The sequence below is a fragment of the Pinus tabuliformis genome, chromosome 4_1, assembly GCF_031772625.1.
Source record: "Pinus tabuliformis cultivar Carrire ecotype Pingquan chromosome 4_1, CPIR1, whole genome shotgun sequence".
Classification (NCBI taxonomy): domain Eukaryota; kingdom Viridiplantae; phylum Streptophyta; class Pinopsida; order Pinales; family Pinaceae; genus Pinus; species Pinus tabuliformis.
This window is the reverse complement of record NC_142303.1, coordinates 929,251,235-929,275,568: the sequence shown is the minus strand read 5'-3', so window position 1 is coordinate 929,275,568 and position 24,334 is coordinate 929,251,235. Positions and strand designations below refer to the sequence as shown.

General features: G+C 38.2%; 1 protein-coding gene across 1 annotated transcript; it reads left to right on the top strand.

The window, feature by feature from the left end:
- The first annotated feature begins 18,934 nt into the window (after positions 1-18,934).
- LOC149179201 (uncharacterized) lies at positions 18,935-24,312 on the top strand. The gene is made up of 4 exons (XM_089422380.1): positions 18,935-19,408; positions 19,532-19,994; positions 20,207-21,428; positions 21,711-24,312. The coding sequence occupies exons 1-4, from the start codon at positions 18,935-18,937 to the stop codon at positions 24,310-24,312; spliced, it is 4,761 nt and encodes a 1,586-aa protein (XP_089278506.1).
- The last annotated feature ends 22 nt before the right edge of the window (positions 24,313-24,334 follow it).

Sequence of the window (24,334 nt, the reverse complement as noted above, 5' to 3'; positions counted from 1 at the left end):
ATATTTTGTTTTAAAGAGTTTTGATTTATTGAAAAAAAAAAGAAAAATGGTTTAACCATTAAGAAAATGTGTCTTGTAAGGAAGCATGATAAATATAAAAAAATAGTGTTTGGATAATTGAAAAACAATAAGAGCTATAAAAGAGTATTTAGTTTAAAGGGTCAAAGTTATGGTTGATTTCAAGTAATTTGGACTAGTGGAAGAAAGTTATATACAAAAATTATCTTTATGGGTACCGTTTTTTATATCTACACCTCTCACTAAAGTGCAAGAAAGTATCTCTAATGTGGAAACTTATTAAAGTTGTTGTCTTTATCATTCAAGAAAAACTCACATTGATACCAAGTAAAGGAAAAATACATCCTCATTTTGCAGGATAGTGCAATGGAAATTAGTCGCTAGAAAGGAAATCAGAGCTTCTATTGCTAAAAACATGGATGGATGAATGGGACCTCAAAGCATGGCATGATATCTCAATCTAGTCTCCCAGATTGGGGCATTGGTTAGGTTGGTCTATTGGTGAACCTCTTACACATCTCCTCCCTTTGATTTGTGTTATTTGTGATTCCCTCAAATGTCATGCGCCATGTGATGTTTCATCATGAGACCACAAAGGGTGGAGTTCAAAGGATAACAATCTCAAGAGTAGGTATCAAAATCAACTTCAAACAACAATTCCTCCAAAAAGCTCAGGTATGTGGAAACATGTGTGGCACTTGGATGGTTTGCGTAAAATAAGCATATTTTTTATAGACAACGGCTCACAAAAAGATCTTGACTATTGAAAGCATGTCAAAAAGGTGAATCCATTATCCCTCATGATGTGTTCTATGTTTGTCCATTTCTAAAACGATCCAACATATTTTCCTAGAGCGCGAGTTTTCTTATTAAGTTTGGCAATCAGTGTACTTTGGAAATAACCATAAAATGAGAATCATGAGCTCTTAGAAAAACATGTTTAAACAATGGAATAAAACTTACAAGGGGTCACTCAATATCAAATTCATTTTGAAAAGACCATGAGATACATTGCCAAAATATCTTTTTTGGAAGATTTGGCTGGCATGAAACAAACTAATATTTAAGCAACCATTGGATAATCCCAATAGAGTTGTGGCAAAGGCAACAGTTCTTCTTGTTGATAATATTAAGGCTAAGGCTAAAGGTATCTTTGAAAGCTAATAATTAGACAAAGGTGAAGAGAAATAATTCTAATGGCTCCATCTATCTTTAGGCTCCCATACTCCAATCAAAAGTAAGTTCATTTATAGAACAAATTAGTAGCTTCGACTCAATGTATCATATTTGCAATAGTGGAAATCAACTCAGTAGTCTAATAATTTATATTTTTTGATGGCATGTCTAAAGGGAAGCTAAGGGTAGTAGGTGGAAGGGGGGTCCTCATTCGTCCTGAAAAAATAGTTGAACTATCCTACACATGGGGACTCAAAAATTCCTCTAACAATTAGGTTGAAGCATATATATAGTTACAAGGTCTAAGAATGGCATTGCATTGTGATATCCATCTCCTATAAATGTTAGGTGATTCAAAGGTCATCATCTAGTGGATGGATAAATAATACCTTCTAGACAATTACAAACTAGTGTCAATTTTGGCTTGGGTTCTTAAGAGGCCACTACATTCCAAGAGATAACACTTTTAAGGTCCAAAGGGAGAACAATAAGGTTGTTAATTCTCTCATTAATGAAGCTACTAGATTGAAAAAGGGAGTTTTAAGGGCTAGTGGTTCTTTGTGATGTCAAACTATACCCTAGGTATTTCCACACACTCTATGGCAAATATCTTCCATTTAATAAACCACATGTTGATCATGCACCAACTGCACTACCAAAACACTGCAATAAACATGATAAGTCTTAAGCTACCTTCTCACATGTTCAACTTAGTAGAGAACTCTAATTTTGAATGTGTGGTGGTTTTATATCCCAATTTAAGTGGAGAACAAAAAGGCTCAGAGAACACCTCACTTCTTTGTCAGCCATTGTTGGGATTATTTAGCAATGCTCTTCAAGTTGGCCTTTTCTATTAGGTTGGTGAATTGGAAGTTTGTTCTTTTTTTCCTTTATTTTTTTCATAGCTTTTGATCATATTATTTTGTAGCCCTGTTTTGATTGAGGTTGTGTTTTCTCTATTTTGGAGGCACTTTGGTTTTGGGTGGTTTATCCCTTATGGAATATTGTCACCCTCTATGAAAATCTTATCTAGCTCTCATAATTTAGAGCATTGGGCAGGGTATTGTGGTCTTTGGACCATTATCTATGTGCTCCTTACCATTGTCACAGATAAGTTATTAGGTTTGACACAATGTTTTTGTTTGCTTGGTGGGATCTAACATATAATTATAAAGAGGCTCCTTGTAATCGTAATTGCAGTTATAGATTATAGATATTTATAAGAAGTTAGGAGAGTTTTAAGATTTCACAAGTAAATGACTCAAGGTAATAAAACTTCCATATTTTACCCATCAAGGTGAGGGTATACACTTAGTGAACTATTAAGCGAGAGGTGGGAGGAGTGAACTATTAAGCGAGAGGTGGGAGGCAGATGGGACAACCACCACCATCCCATGCAATGGAGGGGGAGGACATGATAGTTATGTACTCCAAAGAGCAAGAGGTGTAAATGGAAATCTCCTTGCATGCACAACAATGATGTTGCATTCAAAGTGTTGGGTGGTCAAGCTTCCAATGCTTCTTGAAGGGAGCAAGGTTTTCATAGAAGCCAAGATGCATTCTAAATTTGTTCCTATGTTTTCATATTGTGTTTTGGTGTTCATCATCGGAGTCCTTATTTGTTGCGTGGAGAATTACCACTCTCACTCTATTGTTTCTTATCTCCTGGGGGGGGCAGGTCCAAGTCCCTCTAATTTGGCCTCCCACGTTTCAGCAACTACTAGGATTCTTTCACCCACCTCTAGTTACATTCAAGGTTTTCTAAGCAAGTATACAAGCTCCCTTTCAAGGGTTAACCTTAGCAATGGTAGATTATTATAGCTGTATTTGGTATCTCAAGGAGACAAACAAATAAGTAGGGACTCAAGAGCAGGGATTGGTCTATGCAATGGGTTTGGAAAATTGGTCAAGTTTTACTTTCATAGCGGTTGTTTATTACCCAACACATAGCCTCACGTATCCTTCTCCATAACTTCATTTTTATCTACCTATTTCCTTTCTCTGCTTATTTATTAAGTCTATTTGGAAACTTTTTGTTTAGTCTCAGAGGCTTTAGGTTGTTGGATCTATTTTCTCGTCGTTGTGGCCCCACCCTTTGTAGAGCCTAAAACTATAGTTTCATCAGAGAAGCAAAATTTTACATAAAATCTATCAAATTAAATACATGTACGTACCCGGTTTTCCCATCTGATGTCGATCCCTCGCTGACGTTTCTCCATGGGAAATCTGAGTTCTCTACTGCCATTATCAAACCGACCAATTCCTCCCTACCTTTCTGGGATTAGCATCTATGGCTCCCAGACCCAAAAGACTTCAAAATCGAAGTCTTCTAACCCTCGTGCCCAAAACTCCAAGAATAATGCTCAAGTTTCCAAGTTTTTCATTGAGTCGCGAGCCCAAAGCTCATCCCTCAAATTCGCTCTCGTATAAAATCCCTTCATCATGGCTCTCTCTGCATTTTTTTCTTCTACCTTCGATCCAAAGGAATTGCCCCCTACTTCACCCTATTCGCCCTCCTTATATCGAAAAACCCCCCACTGACTCTACATAAACTATTTGTTAAGTTTTTCATGTCAGTCATCGGTCCTCTCCTCCTTATAATAAATAGACTCTATTATTATAATATTTTGTCTATTCGACCACCTAACATATGACTGTGCTCATGAATGGCTTTTATTTGATTTTAGATGGTCACCCCTCTTTAGGTTTTGAAATAATATTTATAATCATAAAATGGGATTTGGTTCTTTTGAGTGAGTGCTTAAGTTTTATGTTAAATGGGTTTTGTTAATTATTGGGTTATTAGATAGGTTTATTATCTAGTGGTTTATTAAATGGGTTTTGTTAATTAATGGGTTATTAAATGGGTTTATTAATTATAATATTAGTTTAATGTATTCATTTAATTTTATTATAAAACTGTAGACTTAATACATTTATCACATTCTTGATAGGTAGGTATTTAATTTAATAATAATTCATTTATCTATATGTAGACATTTGTCATAGCCAGTTAGTACATATATTAGTCCAATGCATGTGATGCATGCATATGTAGCTATCATATGTATGCCTCGTATGCATGTTAATAATCACACTTTGCTCGTAATTCAAGATGGGTCATTACACCCTTTCTCTAGTCTATGCCTCCACGTCAACCATTTTTGTTACACACTCTCTTGAACATGTTAATTGTCGCTTTGGCTTGTTTCCTCGCTTATTTTCTTCATCAATTGGTTTGGACGATTATCATTCTTCCAAGGTGGTGGTATGTGTTTGCTTATAATGCATCCCTTTCTCTAGTAACATCAACCATGCCCCGAGAACGTGCACAGAGTCAAAGGGACTCATCTAATCATGTTGAGGGTAATGTGCGTGGAGGCAACATGCCCATGTAGTTGCTCAACGTTACCATGCATAGACTCCTGACAATACACTGGTGGAACTTGACCATGTCGCTACTAAGGTAATGACTGATCAAGTTGAGTTCACATATTTATACATTCTTACCTTGGTTGCAGAGTGGGTCCCTGACACTGGGCATATCTGAGGGCAACAGAGTCAGTACTCGTGTACAGTTGAATTGTATTGGCATATAAAGACACTCTTAGGCAAGGTCCTCTTATAAAGGAATGAAGTTAACGATGAAATCTCTCTTCAAATGGATGGAATTCAAGTTGAACATCGAGAAATGTCTCTCAAGCATAGAGACATGGCCCTTCGTCTGGCTAGATTTGAGGCCTTGCTTCTCAAAGGCTAAGGGCTTGCTTCACTTGGCACCCCAGTAGCTCCTATCGACCACTCCATTTCCACTTGAGTACCCTCATGACTCCACATTTTAACAGTAGGATATATTCTCTCAATATACATATATTTTATGTTTACAATGTCTACATACAACATCACTACATTTTTGTAAAATATAGACAACCCTTATGGTTCACTAATGTTAGCAGCATGCTGAAAAAATGGTATGCATAGGGTTGTTCATACATTATTTTTGGGCTAAATCACTTATTTTCTACCAATGTTCTAGTCTCCCTAGTGGCAAACCAAAATGGACAAAGAGGCTACTATGGATGTAAAAGATATTTATTTCTAACTGATCAATAGAATTTTGAAACTTACAAAAAAAACTTCCATATTTATTATCACATCCAAGGTCCATAACAATGAACATTAAATATAAGTTTTCTATATTGCTTCTATCGTACATTTTCTTGTTCAATTAAAGCAACAAATTGCTATCATAGAGGTTAGTCGAGAAACCTAATTGTTAACTTGAGCAAAGATGCTTATTCTAGGGTATCCAAATAGAGGGTGCATGGTAATTCAACTCACGGAGAACCAGGAGAGGAGGACACAGTGCATTGCCTCTTTCAAGATATGGAAGTAGAAGAACATGAGTTCGTCCCAACCAATGTGGCCTTAGAATAGGCCACAAGCCATCACATTTTTTATTAAGCTTGTGTATTTTTTTGTAAGTTCGGCAACAGTGAGGTTACAACATGGTCATGTCCAAGAATAACACCTGAAAAGGGCGGGAATTAAACCAATGGCTTAACATCTAGGAGTGCCTTAACAACACACCCAATCACCGTTTATCCAAGACCTAGTGCCAACTTATGTATTTTTTTTAAGTATTTGTATATTGGGTACTTTTTATAGAATCGATAATAATAGTAAATAATGGGAATTTTTTCCAATAGCCTTTCGAACTATGTTCCTTGTTTAAAACTTGAAGACATATAGTTTGATGTGCTAGTGTTGCTTAGTTCAACCACAACCTTTTAGTATTAATATAAATTTCCCAGTTTAAGTATAAAGAAAGAAGATAATAACTTATTTCAAGCTAACCCAAATTATTCAATTTTCGAAAAAATGAGCTAAAAAAGTGGAACTTTATCTTGTTGAACAACTGGGTTATTTGAGTTCCCCTTATATAATGTTGCATCATATTATAGGCAATGCATGTGGATCCTTATTCATCGATCCACTGCTTGTTTTAGAATTTACTAGTATTGTTGCTAGCAAGTGAGTCTTTCTCATGACTTTCCTATTCTTGGCTTGTGTATCGGAGTTATAATGCAAACAACCATCTTCCCCTTAACCACTGCGAGATGTAAAATCTCAAAAATCCAATACTTGGAAATATTTTGAATTTTAACATTAGCGACATAAACGATATGCATAACGCCCATTCTTGAATATAAGACTTATGTATAATCCTTATCGATCACCCAACGAGACCTTAGTAAGAAAATTTCCATCGTCAATCTTGAATTCATCCTTCCTAATCTTGGGTATCTCTTTTGACACAAAATAACCATAAGGGCCGACTCATGAGGTGTAGGTTAGTTGGTTTGCATGGAATTTAGTCCCCATGAGGTCATTGATTCAAATCTCACGGGGAGGGTTTGAGGGTGGGAGCCAACTGTGGGGGATGAAAACTATCTCAAGTGGCATTCAAACTCGATTGGGCCTCACACAATCCTGTTGATAGCATCCTCTGGGTGGGCATATCATTATTTGATCCATCATTAGGGCTAGCCCCAACCCCTATGCTCTACCTAGTTGGATTTAAAAAAAAGGACCATTTTTGCAAGTTGCACAAGCCATGAACACAATGCATTCCATTCCCTAAAATGCCTTAATTACAACACTATAAATGACATCGAGAACTCATCAATCAATAGATAAATTGCATCCACTTCATCCAAGATCATGACAATCATGCATGCTAACATTTTTGATTTATAACATATCATATATGTCAAGGCACAAGTAACAAAAAAAAAATACGACACTACTATGAAAGGAAATATGACATAAAATATGTTGTCTAACCCATGGAATTTACAAATTAAGCAATTTGTTAAACATCGCCTTTGATCTCCCCTTCTTAAAAGTATCTACCAGTCTAGATGCATCTTAACTCCGGATCTACCAAGCAATTGCAATCTCAATCTCAAGGTCCGTGGGTGTAATCAAAGTCTTCATGGCTTACAAATTGGCTCCGGATCATAGTCTCTTCGCTGCCTACGATGACTGCATCATGACACTCCAGTGGGTGAGCTCTAACATAGTGAACAGAGGAAACTTCGAACACGATCCATGGCTCAACTCCCATGTAGATCTGGCTCGTATTGGTTTACTTCTTTGGTCTTCTTGGGTCGTAAAGCCTGATCTAAGTTTATATAGTCTGTGCAACTCTCAGAATGATGTAGATCTATGGGAAAATTCCATTTTACTAACTGATTGGGGTTAGGAGAAGGATTTGAAGAATTGAAACAAGTGGAGGACTTTCAAATCTTCATTAAAAACCTTAATGGGAAGTCATCCCCTTTTTAGGTTTCATGTTTGGATTATGTGGCACATCTCAAGCAACAAATAGAAAATCCGTTGGGATATCATGTAGACAGACAATGCCTCCTTCACGAAGGGAAGCAGTTATAGGATCATTTTTAGGTGCAGGATTACAACATCTCAAGAAATTCCACCATTGGTTTCGATCTAAGTTTGTTAGGGGTTGCTTTGGGAGACCGAAACCCAAAAGGCTATTTTTCCTACAAGGATGTAGCATGTGGCAAAGGCTCTACTCCATCATATACACCACAATACAATCTTGGATTGTAATGTTCCAAATATAAATTTAGCAGGAAATTACTTCAAAAAATTTAGTTGTCAACTCCATAAACAATTTTCACTTAGATAGCTTGAGACAACCTTCATGATTGTGACAGTACTTCTGAATTTGCTTACAAAAATATTATAACAACTCATTACCAATGTTACAAGAATCAACTTGCAAATTTTATGAGTCTCTTTTTGGAAACAGTCTTATTTTTCCCTTAATTTCTTTGAGTTCTAGGAAGTTCTGAGTAAGGACTTTTGTCAAATAGTTTACAACATTATTACTATAAGTACACTTATGTTGTTTAAATCATAAAACATCCAAGACACAATACTATGTATATGTTCAAGCACAACATATGAGTGATATTCAAACCTATAATTGATCAGACCATAAAGTAAAACTCAGAAAGGACATATATTTGTATTTCCTTTTTCATGAACATAGTCACATAGATAGTAATAACCCAACACTACAAGTTACCTCCAGATTATATGCAAAGTTCAATAAAGACAAATATATGAGATGATCATATTAATAACAAATACATGCTATGACAACATTGTGCGTAAGGAGCTGGAACCTATGATGAAGACTCAGTGGGTGTGAAATGCTTTCACAGGTTCAGATGAAGTACCCAAGATATTCTCACTTTTTAGATTTATGCTTAGCCACAACAGAGTTAAGGTACTCAGTCCTCTTGTTATGTGTACCAACCAATACGCAATGGGTGGATACTAGTACGTTGTGTTGCAGGGACTCAGCCTTTGCTAGTGTACAACTCAGATTTCTTTGAGCAACTTGTATGGTATATCCAACGCCCCTTTTTCTCACATAATCTCGTCTGGGAAGTGAAGAAAACGTCTCACAACTGATGTAACAATGATTTGGCTTCCAGAATAAGGTAGCTTGACTCCCTGTCTGATGAAATTTATGAAGAAATTCATGGAATTTTGGTTCTTAACTCCTCATTCCACTGGAAGAAAGGTCACAGATCCAAATATACATAGTTTTTCTCTTTGTAAGCTGCTCGATCTCGCACCAAAAACAGTTTCTCGGTCTCTCTATAATTGTATTGCTCCAGATAGGTTCTCCTTGTAAATCGACACAACAACTCTTGATTTCATGAGCATTCGACCTCCTTCTATTGGAAAATAAATTTAACACGACCCTCAAATCCTTTTGCATTTCGATTCTCCTTGATCATGTTGGGAATGCAGCCTTGCAATCACAAGAAATCCATTCCTGGAGTTACCAACAATCTCGTCTCCTTTTAGAACTCAAACCCCTGCTCAAAATTCATTTTGTTCCTCTGCCGAACAAATGCAACTTCAACTAATGGTTGACAATGATGATTCTAGCTTCTTCGATAATCTCTTAGCTTCTTCACTGTTGGCCTTCAACTCCTTTCAAAGATGTGATTTTCCCTAACTTTGAGAAGATGAAGATTAAATCAGCCAAAACAATGAAATTCAACCTTTACCTTTTTAATACGGACTCTCCACGCAAAAATAGTAATTCATGCATTGCCCAATGTAAAGGTCGACCTTTGAAATTTTTAATTGGGTATGGGCCAATAAAAAAAATTGTCGAATAATTACTATTCACCAGATTATTTTCTCATGGTCCAACAATTCGCTGAGCATTTTGTCAAACCATCATTATGTAGGAGACAAATTGATCAGCTTGATGGGAGTATAAACCTAGACCCTTAGGCTGGCAGGAACACGAACTTTGATACCACTGTAATGTTCCAAATATAAATTTAGCAGGAATTTACTTCAGAAAATTTAGTCGCCAACTTCACAAATAATTTACACAAGTTAAACCACAGAATTTACGACAAAAACTAGAGATAGAATTTGCAACTAAAGAATACACAATATAAATCTGTAGAAGAATTCAACCTTATTTTATTAATATGCAACACATATTGCATGCTATTACAATAATATGGAAATCGCTGAATCGATGGCCTCCCAAGAAATCTGCAATAAACTATATTAGGCCTCCAAAAATAGTCAAGTTGTTGAATAGAACCTGTAAATTTTGAATGAATTCACTAAGGGTAGAGATGGTTCTCGCCCACTTTCACTAAATCACCTGAGGGTTTATGTCCTAGGGCTACAACTGAAGTTGGGAACTCCTAGTTCTCCAAACTTATCTATAAAAAAACTCAACTCCGAGATGTCCCCAAATGATCTTCTCCTCCTCCTTTTAAAGACTCCACATATAGATCCCCAAGCCTTTAGAAGCATCTTATTTTGATGATTTTAATATTATTTTAGAAGCTCCCTTTTTTACTCCATCCAAGTGACTTTTAATTTTATTTTATTTCACTAAGTCGCTTTGGGTTTTTCCTTCAATTAATTATTCCCCCCTCCTTTTATTTAATTAAGTGGCTAATTGTCTGCTTAGGGTAGCTCAAGTGGCAGTGGCCGTGGAAATGAAGTCTCACCGAACCAGAAGTCTTGGGTTCAAATTTTAGGCTACCCTTCCCCCTTAGTGGGGTGAATAGTGGACATGTAGACATGAAAATCGGAGAGTCCTACCAAGCTTACAAAAAAAAATTAAGTGTCTAATTAAAGTCACTTTTAATCTAGGAAAATTGTAAATTGTTCATCATGCTTTTTTTTTTTTGCTAAGTAAGTCTAATCTATTATTCACAGTAAAAGAGAACAATTACAGCAAGCTGAGCATGGTGAACCAACTAGCCTGAGAGTAAGGCCATTTGAGCCAGGCATTGTCCAAAACTGAGAAATTGGATGAAATTTCCCACGCAGGGGATCCAAAATAGCACAAACAACATACACAACAGCAACAACATACAAACACAACTGAAACTGGAAATTGATCTCGACACAGTAACAGAGACAGAATTTGACACATTGCGCCAAAAAACCTTTAAAACTGGGCCGCAAAAACCGTTTGAGCAGCTACATCGCTGGATTACTCATCAAGTGACTCCTCCACGATCCTGCACCAACCCCCTGCATTCAAGTCCTGGGCTTGGGCCACTGCATTATCATTCAATTCTGGAGGAGCAGGAGCCATAGGATTAACATTGACAGCGCTGGCCGGCGGAACCATCCCGAGTTGCATACCAACAGTTGGCTTTGGAGTATTGGGATCACCCACATCCTGTTCAGCCTCCGTGAGTGGCATTGGGGCACTGGTATCACCCTCATCTTGGGCTTCCTCTAGAAAGAGGACAGAGACATGAGCGTGATCCAAGGGCGATTGAGGGAGCAATTGAACGTGAAAATAGCAGAACCAAAGGAGGGCAAATTCAAAGAACCTGGGGAGCTTGGGTTGAGGAATTGACTGGGCCTCAGAATGCCCTCATTTCCACAGCGAGGACGAGGATCTTGATTAATGGCGTCAGACCCCGAGGATGGGCGAGAAGGGTTGCCCCGTCCTGAGCCTCTGCGGCTGAGCATTCTCTGGCGGGGCCTCGGCATTGCAGAGGGAATACCACGAACAGCGGAGGGAATGCCACGAACAGCAGAGGGAATGCCACGAGCTACAGAGGGAATGCCACGAGCTACAAAGGGAATACCACTAACAGCAGAGGGAGTGCCACGAACAGCAGAGGGAATACCACTAACAGCAGAGGGAATGCCACGAACAACAGAGGGAATACCACGCTCAGATAGCGCACTGGTTTGCGTTTGTGAGCCTACCACCTGAGGTGCGGGCCGCTTAAAAGAACCAGAGCTTGACCCCCACGAAACCCAAGCGCCTGCAGAACCCGTAACCATCCAAAACAGCATGAAGCACAACAACATATAGCCATGGCTGAGGCCGGCTAATAAACAATTCCCACCTCCTCGATACTCTCCCGCCATAACAATGGCATTCATGGGAGCCGAAGACTGATATCCAACTTCGCATGCGAATCGGGACGGCATATTAATGCCTGTCTCAAACATTCCTTTGCCATTTATGACATCCACCTGCAGGCGCTTCTCCTCCCACATGGCCTCTTGTCCGATGATCCTGGCTGGCAGGTGGCTTCGCTGCTTCGCCCACCCCAGTCCCATCACACTAATTGCAGCTCGAATCACCCGCATCCGGGGAATTGTTCATCATGCTTTATTTGGTCATTGAAATTCTATTCTCATCATCCCATCTCGGTTCAAACGAGCTATTACGTAAGGTGTTCCATCAAATAATCCTCCCAGAATGCCACCTCAAGCGTAATTAATTAAGTGAGGCCTAATAATAACCCCATTTTACGAAAGTTGTCAGAATGCAACAAAACAAAAGGCAAGTTGTGTGAATGATGGAAAATGTGAAGCGAATGTCATTAGATCCCATAAAAACTCCTCAAAACCCCTTTGGGACCACTGTAATATCCCAAATACAAATTTCACTTAAAATTGCTTCAACGAAATATGTCGTTAAATTAATAAACAATTAACATAGATTGGCCCATAAAATTTACGGCAAAAACTGAAAATTTAATTTACGATTGGAAAATAAGCAATATAAACATACATATGAATTTTAGCCTTATTTTATTAATATGGAATGTGAAATAGCATGCTAATACAAAATACTAGAGATGACATAGGTGATGCCCTCAAAACATCAACAATATTGCTGCAGCGAGCCTCCAAAATAACTAATATGCTAAAAGCACCTGTGAATTCTAAATGAATTCACCAAGGGGAGAGTTGGCTTCTCGCCCACTCTCGCATAATCACCTGAGGGTTTCCATCCTGGGGCTACAACTGAAGCTGGGAACTCCCGGTTCTCCAAACCTCTCCATAATAAAATTCTCAATTGCCCAATATGCCCAAATGATCTCCTCCTCATCCTTTTAAAAACTCCATAGATAGATCCCCAAGCCTTTAGAAGCATATTGTTTTTTAATTATTTTAATATTATTCTAGAAGCTCCCTTTTTTACTCCATCTAAGTGACTTTTAATTTTATTTTATTTCACCAAGTCACTTTTGGCCTTTTTCCTTCAATTAATTTTTTTCTCCTTATTTTATTTAATTAAATGATTAATTAAAGTCACTTTTAATATGGGAAAATGATAAATCACTCGCCATGCTTTACATGGTCACTGGAAGTCCCTTCTTGTTTTGGTTCCAATGAGCTACTACATTAAGGTGTTCCATCAAATAATCCTCCTAGAATGTCACCTCAAGTGTAATTAATTAAGTCAAGCCAAAAAATAACCTTGTTTTATGAAAGTTGTTGGAATGCAACGAAACAAAAGGAAAGTTGCGTGGATGATAGAAAGTGCCAAGTGAATGTTGTCGGATCCCATAAAAACTTTTCAAAACCCCTTTGGGACCCCTGATGATGTAATCCTACTCCTTCGACCTGGTTATCACATACCTTGGAAACCATTCCTGGCTATACTATAGAGGAAAATAAAAATGAGGACATGACATGGACCTTACATTGTTGAACAACAACAATAAACCCCTAACCATGGAGGTAAACAAATTAGAGGTAAATAAGTTTTTTGAGTCAACGGTTTGGCCCAGATCTGATGCTTTTCATTTGTGGAATTTTACAACCTAGACCAAAAATTGCTACATATACCTTGACTCAAAAGGTTTCTTTATTGTTCAGTTCGATACCTAGGTAGATGTGGAGAGAGCATTGAAAGAAAGGACCTGGTTTTGGGTTAATGCAGGGCTCTCCATTACCCCTTTGCTCCCAAATTTTGATGTCATAACAATGGTGGTCTCAACAATGTCAGTATGGGTGAGGCTACCAAATCAACAATGGTGGTCTCAACAACGCTAGCATGGGTGAGGTTACCAAATATTCCCCTTCCCTTCTGACAGTACAAGGTTCTTGAGGACATTGGGAACACCCTAGGGTCAATTCAAAAAAATGGACCTCGACAAAACGGAGAAAGGGTTATTTACTTTCACCAAAATTTGTGTAGAAATTGACCTAAGTAAAGGTCTACCTGATTACATTCAACTGAGACATAAAAACTTTTAGTGGACCCAACTTTTTGGAGTATTGAAATACGACATTCAGATGTCGATCGTGTTACCAAACATGGCACTTGCAGAATACATGCCCTCAAGCAAAAAAGAACCCAATAAAGAAAAAGGGGTAGGCCCACAAAAAAATGATGACAACCTTTTTATCCCTACCTCACGAAGGAAGAAGAAGACTAAATCACAAAGAATTCTCCAAACCAAGAAGAAGGGGGTGCTGAAGTCCAAAATGACAATGCAACCCACAATTAGAATGGTACAAAATCATAAGTGATCCATGAACTAGAACAATAGAAAAAGTGGCACACAAAGAGGATGGGATGGTGGGCACAACGAGAGTTCATGTATTAGAAAGTTCAGATTCAGATAAAGACATCCCATCGAAGATAACCATAAGCAATTTGGCAAAGGTTTCAATCGATCCCAACTCAGGGGGATGACAAAAGGTCCAAAAAAAAAGAAGTTAATTGACTACTATCACACTTAACTTCACAGGTTCTTTTTTTTAGTAGTATAGGGGCCTAACAAGGGTGCTCTTACTGAATGAGATTAACATCTACAAAATGTAGTTTTGCTCCTTAAGGTTGAAATAAATTATGGGTTTTTCCCCTTTAAAATAAAATTACAAAATAGATAAATAAATTTCAAGATAATTAAAAAATATAAATTTAATTTATTAATTTAAAACTATAAAATGTTATACAAAATATCTAGTTAAAACACAAATTCATGTAAATTATAAAATACATTCATTCTTATATATCATTAACAATTTGTTATATATCACACTAGAGACACATATGATGAACCAACCTAGATCCATCTTAACTTCAAATCTACCAAGCGCCGAGAGGGATCAAATCTCTTTGTATCTCAAGAGATCTGATTCCTCTTGGCGCTTGATAGATTCAAAGTTAGGATGGATTTCGGCTGGTTTAATTCCCCTTTTTAAATAGGCTATATTCCACATGAGTACCATGGGTTCTCATAAACCTGGAGTTCAAAAACCATCAGTAACTCAACCAAGTGAAGTTTACCTTAACTACCTAACAAAAATTAATAAAATTAAAAATAATAACGTAGAGTTTTTATTTTTATTTTAACATAGTGTTATTTTTATTTTATTTTTTATTTTGAATGATTTAAATGTTTACAGGACATTACATTACATTACAACATCTCTACCATACTGAGATGGAGATTGCCTCTTAGTGCAACAAATTTACCTTAACTACCTAATAAAAAATAATAATTAGCCTAGATCCATCTTAACTCCGGATCTGCCAAGCGTCGAGAGAGATCAAATCTCTTCACTCTGGAAGTGGTTTGCATGTCAAGAGATTTGATCCCTCTCAACACTTGGTAGATCCGGAGTTAAGATGGATTTATGCTGGTTTAATTCCCTGCTTTAAATAAGTTATATTCCACATGAATACCATGGGTCATTTTTATTTTTTTTGACTGAGTTAAAATGTTCGCATTACATTATGTTACAACATCTCTACCATATTGGGCTGGAGAGCTTCTCTCGACGAAAATAAAAATAAAAATAAAAAAATAATAATAATAGAGAATTTTTATTTTAACATAGGGTTATTTTCATTTCTATTTTATTTTATTTTGACCAAGTTAAATATTTACATTACATTACATTACAACATTTCTACCATACTGGGCTAGAGAGCGCCTCTTGACCCAATTATTATTAAATACCAACCTAGATCCATCTAAACTCTGGATTTATCAAGAGTCAAGAGGGATAAAATATCTTTTCACTCTAAAAGAGGTTTGCATATCAAAGGATTTAATCCCTTTTGACGCTTGATAGATCCTGAGTTAAGATGGATCTATGCTGGTTTAATTCCCCCCTTTAAATAGACTACATTCCACATGAATACCATGGGTCAATACCACGGGCCATTTTTATTTTTATTATTTTTTTATAGGGCTATTTTTATTTTATTTTGACTAAGTTAAAATGTTTGCATTACATTAATATTTTTATAAGCTTTTATTTTATTTTTATTTTTATGTAATTTGACTTAGTCAAAATGTTAAACATTACATTATAACATCTCTACCATACTAGGCTGGAGAGTGCCTCTCGTCGCAATTAATATTACCAGCCTAGATCCATTTTAATTTTGGATATACCAAGCAGCAGTGAGAGAGATCAAATATATTTTCACTTTAAAAGAGGTTTGCATCTTAATAGATTTGATCCCTCTCGGTGATTAGTAGATTTGAAGTTAAGATGGATCTAGGCTAGTTTAATTTTCTCATTTAAATAGGCTATATTCCACATAAATATCATGAGTTCTCATAAACCTTAAGCTCAAAAACCACCAATAATAATTTATAAAAATTAATAAAATAATAATTTATTTTTACATTACATTACAACATCTCTACCATACTAGGCTGGAGAGTGTCTCTTGGCGCAATTACAAATCCAATCTAATACATTGAAAAAATTAATCCTACACCTTTTCATCCATACTTGTTATCTAGCATAAATCTATTTTATTTTTCAATTTATTAAATATTGAGAAGGTTTATATATATATAGATTTATTTTTTCAATTTATTAAATATTGAGAAGGTTTATATATATATATATATATATAAACCTTCTCAATATTTAATAAATTGAAAAATAAAATAGATTTATGCTAGATAACAAGTATATATATATATATATATATTAACAAGAATGAGTAGAGGATTTTATTAAATCTTTGCCCCAATGTAGCGAAAAATTTGGAAATTCCTTACATTTGCACCATCTTCAGAGGATCTTCTATTGAGAAATTGACTAAGATTCTAGGAGACAAATCCTAATATCTTCCATGGTTTCTACAACTAAGACTTTCCTCGTGATTACAAGAGTAAATTCTTACAAATCACAAGCACAATAATATGCAAAAATAATACATTAACTTATTTGGGAGACTTTTGCAAGGAGTCTACATGAAGTTGGGATCCTAAAGCTAAATTGACATCTGCTTCACATTCTTGTTTTTCCTTATGGGATTTCTGGCCTCTTGTGAGAGGCGGTTCTACTGCATTTGAGGAGAGTGATTTTCCAACATTGCCTCTTGTACTTGACTTAGCATGAGTTGCTTTAATTGTCATTGCTTGTTTGTAAAATGTTGGAGTGGATCTACTCATCTTTGCAAGCTCAGAATCTAACATTGTTAATACTTTTGTCACAAAGTGTGATTTTGTATCTAAAGAGATGATTGTCGAAGGAGCTTTCTGTTCATTCTCCCTTGACACTGCTAAGTTTCCTTGATCCTCCTTTGGGGTTTCATCCAGAGAAGTAATTTCATTTTGTTTTGGATCTTGAAAAACCTCAAAAGAATTTTTGCTAAGGGAAGGTTCAGGAACTTCTACTGTAGATTTCTTTGGAGTTGCAACCTTGTTCTGTTGATTCTTCCTTCGCTTTTGAACTGGTTGAAAATTGCCCTCATTAGATATGGGGGTATGGGTCTGCCCTTCTTTAGAGGCAGGTGCTTGGGTTTGCTTATCCTTTTTTTGTTGAGGGCAATTTTTAGCAAAGTTCCCATGAGAATAATAGATGATGCATTTGAAAGGAATCTTCTCATAGTCCAATTCCTGAATATGGCTCCATTCCCCTAAATTTATTTTTAGGGCCTCTGGTAAACCTTCAGAGAGATTTACTTCAACACAAATGTGAGCACAAGAAAATTGGCCTCCTTTTGGTTTTGCTTTGTCCAAATAGCGGCCCAACTTATTTCCAATCTCTTTTAGTGCATCAGGTCCCCAGAGATGGAGAGGGAGGTGAGGCAGCCGAATCCACACTGGCACAGAAGTAATTTCAGAATTTGGATTGAAATCCAAAGTCCATGGGGAGATAAAGAGGCCTCTGGTCCCCATAAAATATGACCCTGATTTGAAAATCAGATCTCTTTCCAATTTATTCACAAATAGAAAAACATAGAAACCCCTGCCTACTGCAAAGAAAGTTACCTGACCTTGAAGCTTGGGGGTCCATTGTTCTGTGATCCAGGATTCAACAACTTTTGGATTCGGCCATAAGCCCATAAACTTTCCAACCAATGCTTTTTCTGAGAGGGCTAAGGCTCTCTTGCATGGATCTGACAGAGAGAGTTCCACATCTGAAATCTCAGCTAATTTCTTCACAAATTTTTGGGGGGAAGAAGAAGGCCCCTGCGATTTCTGCGCTTGTAGAAGGGCTCTAAATGCATCCACCTCCTCCATAAAGATCAGAGGAAAATCGATCAGAGATAGACTCCAAGCTATATAAAAGCTTAATATTAACTATTAAAATATAAAATATAAAATATTTAAAATATCTTAAAAAAAGATAGTGTGTTTTATGTAAAAATGTGTAGCTTAATTTATTGGCGAAATGGTTGTTTGATTGGAATTACTATAATTTTGAGCAAGATTATGATTTCTTGTTATCTAAAATATACTTTTAAATATTGCAAATTAAACAACTTAAACTTATGATTCTCAAAAAATCCTAATGATTTTCGGTCAAAATTGACTAAAAAAAGTATTCGGAAAAGAACTACTTCATCTATTACTTAGACTACACGTATAAAAAGTATTAAAAAAATAATATTGTACAATTCAACATTGATATTCAACATATAATACTAAGAGGGTTGAAGATCACCTTTGTTTAATATTTTTAAAATATAAAAATATTAAACAAATTATCTATTTTTATTTTTCAATAATTAATATTATTTATTTATTTATTTTTACGATTTATAATAAAATTTATTTAATTTAATTTAAAAATTACTTGTAATATTTTATATAAAATTGATATATATATTCCGAAAAGAGGACTTCAAATAGATCTAGGGGGAGCGCGCGGAGCTGGATCGCGGGAGCGCTGAAGACTTGTGAGCAGCTGCAGCTTCGTCGCCTCGGCCTGGGCCGCGAGGCCTGCCTTTTGGGGCCTGGCCACCGCCATGGCCCATTCAGATCCATCTTCTGGGGATGCAGAGAAAGCTTTCTCTGATCTGGTAAAGTCTCTGCCCCCCGCCTGACCGAAACCAGCAACTTCAAAATTTGTCAAGAAACTGGATATTCTCCAAGAAGTTCAGCTACCTCCATCTCTCCCTCGAATGGCAGCTCTATCTTTAGCAGAAAAAGGGCTCATAGGGCAGTTTACAGGCTTATGGCCTTCACCAAAGACAGTCCAGAGATGGGTGGAAAGGAATTGGTCTGATAAAACACAAGGAAAGATTTCGATTCGATTCTGTGGTAAAGGCTATTATACCTTTCATTTTGAAACCAAGGCAGACAAGGATCTGATATTCAGGAACGGGCCCTATTTTATGGACTCCCGAGGGTTATATCTGAACAAGTGGACTCCTGACTTCGACCCTGAACTAGATATTCCTAATGCGGTTCCGGTTTGGGTCCGTCTTCCCCATCTCCCCCTGCATTGTTGGGGAGATGATTCGGTCAAAGCAATAGGGAATGCAGTAGGTAAATACATTGACAGAAGCGAGCCTAAAGATAACATGCAAGCCTGTGCAAGGATTTGCGTAGAAGTGGACCTCGGGAAAGGCCTGCCAGAAGCCATCAAGCTGAAGGTGGATGACTGGAGCTACATACAGCAGCTGGACTACGAGCAAATACCCTTTAAATGTAAGGTATGTCACGAATACGGCCACTTTGCTAATAGATGCACTAAAATAACTAATCTTGAATCTGAGGATCAAGGAGGACAATGGGAAACTGTGAAAAAAAAGAAAGCAGCACCTCAGTCAAAACAAGATCCACCTTCTGAACAACCGGGCTCTTCCGCCCCCTGCCCCACCTCTCCTCCTTTCAATCCTCCTGGACCTTCCCATGAATCCTTTTTCCCCTCATCCTCCAACCCTTTCCTTATTTTATCCTCTGATGATCCTCAGACTGATCAGCCCTCTCCGGATCTGACCGATCCTCCCTTGAATTCTTCGATTCCCTCTCAGCCCCTCATTGATCCTCCCCGCCTCAGAACCACCAGAAGCTCTTCAAAAGACATTGGCGCCTCCAGCGATATCCACAAGAAGCCGGGACCAGGAAGAAAGTCAGCCAAGCAGCATCGGGAAGAAAGCACGCAAAAGGACATAGCCCTAGGGATCCAAACCCCTATGGACTCCTTCATTACAGGATCTCAAGAAAAAGAAACAGCAGGTAAAGACCATGAGAGGCGAGCACCTCCTCGCTCGAACGCCTCATGATGAAGCTTTTATCTTGGAACAGTAGGGGTATGGGGCACCCCTCTAAATCAGCTGCCCTACGAGATCTTCTTCAAACAGAAAGACCTGAAATTGTTCTGATACAGGAAACCAAGCAAAGTCAGAGCGAAATGCAAATAATTATAGATGCCCAAAAAAACTTTTCAGGGGCCAGTAGCAACTCCAGAGGAGCCTCTGGAGGAATCACAACCATGTGGAACAAGAAGTACTGGGACTGCAAATCTTCTGTCCTCAATCAAAATTGGGTAAGGACCAACCTTAGTAACAAGGAAGAGAGCTGTGACTTCATCATTTATAATGTCTATATCCCCAATCATTACCGGGAAAAGGAACAGTGCTGGAAGGAACTGAAGGAAGACATAGACAACGAGCAGAACTCAAATGTTATTCTAGCTGGAGACTTCAATTTAATCCTCCATGCGAACGAGAAAAGAGGGGGCAACTTCACCTCCGATCCCTTCAGAAGACAGATGGAAGTGATAATGTCCGAACATGAACTGATGGATATCATCCCAAAAAATAGAAAATATACCTGGAATAATAGAAGGTTGGGGCCAGGCAATATTATGGAAAGACTGGACAGAATTTTGGTTAATGTCTCCCTCCTTTCTTCCTTTGCTGCAGGCCACACCAAAATTCTCAGTGTCACAGCTTCAGACCACTTTCCCATTCTCTTAACGCTGGACTCCCATTCTCAATTGGGACCAATCCCGTTCAGGTACAATCCTTTGTGGAGAGACAACGTTGAGGCCAAAGCTATCATAGAAGCAACCTGGAAGCACCATGTTGAAGGCTCTCCAAGCCATATTTGGGAAACAAAACTTAGAAACACAAGGAGAGCTCTCAAGGACTGGGCAAAAGTCAGCTATCAAGAGCCAGAAAAAATAAGAAAAAAAATACAGCAGGACTTGGAAGAAATCCATAAACAAATAGAGGACCATGGATTCACCCACCAGCTGAAAAGTAAAGAATGGGAAGCTCAAGGGCAGCTAATACAAATCAAGAGAGCGGAAGAAATCAAGTGGAGAATCAAATCGAGACAATTATGGCTGAAAGAAGGTGATAAAAATACGGCTTACTTCCATAAGCAAGCCACTGCCAGAAAAACAAGGAACAATGTAAACACTATAATTGATAGCCAAGGCAGTCAGCATAACGACCAAGAATCCCTCAAAAGAGCTGCCTTCCTTCATTATAAAAACCTCCTCACGGAAAATGAAGGAGATGCCGACTATTCGGCGCTTCTACAGCATCTACCGGAAAGAATCTCTCCAGAGGAGAATGACAGTCTAAATCGTGAAATAACAGAGGAGGAAATCAGAAAAGCTATCTGGACTTTACAACCAGACAAGTCACCAGGTCCAGACGGGTTCCCAATAAATTTTTACAGGGATCATTGGCATTTGATAAAAAAAGACCTTGCAAAAATGATGAAGGGAATCCAAAGAAAAAGGAAAATGGGGGGCTTCACAAACTCAACGTTCCTCGCCCTCATTCCTAAAGAAAATCACCCCACTTCCTTCTCCAGGTTTCGACCTATTTCATTGTGTAACACCTCTTATAAGATCTTTACAAAAATTATAGCTGCTAGACTCCAACCCCTTCTCCCTTCCCTTATATCCGAAAATCAAGGAGGCTTCATGTCAAACAGGCAAATTCATGACACCATCACCTTGGTCCAAGAAGCTATTCATTCCAGCACATCAAGGCAGGAGAAAGGTTTTGTTCTTAAGCTTGACTTAGCCAATGCTTTTGATCGAGTAAGACACTCCTTCTTGTTTGCTGTCTTGAGGAAAATGGGATTCAATTCTGCCTTCATCAGCACCATTGCTGCTTGCATCTCAGGTCCCTGGATTTCGCCTCTCATAAATGGGCGCCCTTGCGAAGCATTTCAATCCTCAAGAGGGTTAAGGCAAGGTTGCCCTCTTTCCCCTTATCTTTTCATCATTATGGCTGAATCATTTAGCAGCACTTTAGATCACAACAGAAGAGTTGGCCTCATCTCTGGTATCAAGTTTGGAAACGGAGTGAAGAATATCAATCACTCACAATTTGCTGACGACACTCTGCTCATTGGAGGGGCTTCCACTACTATTGCAAGGCGCTTCAAGATCCTTCTCGATCAATTCATGGAGTACTCAGGGGGAGAGGTCAACTTTCAAAAAAGCTGCATCTATGGATGGAATATCTCCAATCAAACAGCTCACAGCATAGCTAACATTTTTGGAGTTGCCTACAAAGCAAACTGGGACCACTTCACCTACCTTGGGATGCCGGTCACCATGGGCTCTCTAAAAGCCACTACCTGGAATGAAATAATAGACAAAGTCAAAAGGAAGGTCCAGCAATGGGGAACTCAATGGCTTAACCCAGCAGGTAGATTAATTTTGCTCAAATCAGGTATCTCCTCCTTACCTCTATATCGATTCACTCTTTACCAAGCTCCTGCCATTTTTTACTATAAGCTGGAAACTGCCCTCCGCAACTTCTTATGGCAAGGAGGGAAAAAAGAAAAAAATAGATTCAATTTGGTCAGTTGGAAAAGCGTAATCCAATCACAAGATAGAGGTGGACTGGGAATTAGAGCCCCTAAAATTCTAAATCTCGCTTTTGGGATCAAAATGGCTTGGAGGTTAATTAATGAACCAAAAGCCTGGTGGAAACAGGTCATTGAAAGCAAATACCTCTCCGACAAAAGGCAAAGACTTCTTGAAATTGATATTCCCAGTAGAGATTCTACTAAAATTTGGCACCTCTGTAAGAAAGCAATTCCCATCCTCAATCAAAACATCTCAAAGATCCCTGGGGGAGGGAACAGTATCAATTATGCCACTGATAAGATAATGGGTCTCCAACCTCTAAACACAGTCGAAGAAGCCATTCCCTTCATCCTCCATCTTAATAGCAAAGGCATTCAGAGGCTTGATCAAATATCAAAATGGGATGCTGATACAGGAGCCTGGATTAGTTGGGAATTTCCAGTTATCCCCTCAAATCTAGAATCAAGCTTCCAAGCCCTTCAAAAAAACCTCCAGAACAGAGCACCCATTAAAAAAGGAGCAGCAGATGGATTTCGATGGGATCCCACGGGCTCAAGCTACACCATCAAGTCCGGCTATCAATTTATCTGCAACAGCACCTATCAGACTCCTATCTGGAATCAATGGAGAACAATATGGAAATCTGAGGCCATTCCCAAGGTTAAATTTTTCATATGGCTGTTGTTAAAAGGCAAAGTCCTCACTTCTGAAAATTTAAGAAAGAGAGGGATACATGGACCTTCAATTTGCCCCAATTGCTGCTCAGCAGAGGAAACCATCCACCACCTATTCCTCGATTGTCCCTTCGCGAAGAGATGCTGGATCAATTTGTCCAACTTGGGCAATATAACATGGCAACCTCATCAGAACATTGCAGAGGCAATTCAAGAATGGAGAAGGAACTGCCCATGGAAAGATAAAAGGAGCAAGATTGTCAAAAGAACTTGGGATATCATACCTCACAATCTTCTATGGAAAATTTGGCTCACAAGAAATAAAAAAATCTTCCAAAGCAAAGAGAGTAATGTTCGGATGACATGCAACAAGGCCCACATCTTGGCGCAGGAGACAATTGCAGCAAAACACACAGGGAAAATCAAAGCAGCAGATTACTCAGTTGAGGAGAGGTCAATTATCAGACATATTCTAGGCCATCCAGGACATCAACAGGATACTCAGAGAACTGATCGACAGCATCAGGATCAGACCAGGGAGTGGGAAATCAGACTTCCAACCCAGGACTATAAGAGGTGCATCCAGAGTAGCAATTGTCCAATTTTATACTTTGATGGTGCCTCAAAGTCCAACCCAGGACCAGCAGGCGCGGGAGGAGTTATTCTAAATGAATCAGGAGAAGAAATCTGCAGCTATGAATGGAGCCTGGGAAAAAAAACAAACAACAACGCAGAGGCCTTAGCTCTCTATCAAGGCTTGTTGCAATTAAAAAACCTGGGTATTAGAAAAACATTAGTATTTGGAGACTCTTCTATAATTATTGGCCTCATGAATCATAACCAGAGATCACCGAACAGCAGCCTTCAGCAACATATTCGACGCATTAAACTCCTCCTCAAATACTTTGAAAACATCAGACTCTACCATATCCTTCGCACGCTCAACGTGGAAGCTGATAAGCATGCGAATAACGCAGTTGGAAAACAGGAAGGTGCGCTGAGGCATAACAACAGAGATACCTTCCAACCTCTGCCATGACACAGGCAAATCCTGACATTGC

Excerpts from the sequence above, each read along its gene's own strand:
- LOC149179201 (XM_089422380.1), top strand. The coding sequence starts at position 18,935 with ATGGCAGCTCTATCTTTAGCAGAAAAAGGGCTCATAGGGCAGTTTACA. Across the intron at positions 19,995-20,206 it reads TCAAGAAAAAGAAACAGCAG|GGGCCAGTAGCAACTCCAGA; the intron begins GTAAAGACCATG and ends AAAACTTTTCAG. Across the intron at positions 21,429-21,710 it reads AAGTCACCAGGTCCAGACGG|GCAAATTCATGACACCATCA; the intron begins GTTCCCAATAAA and ends CATGTCAAACAG.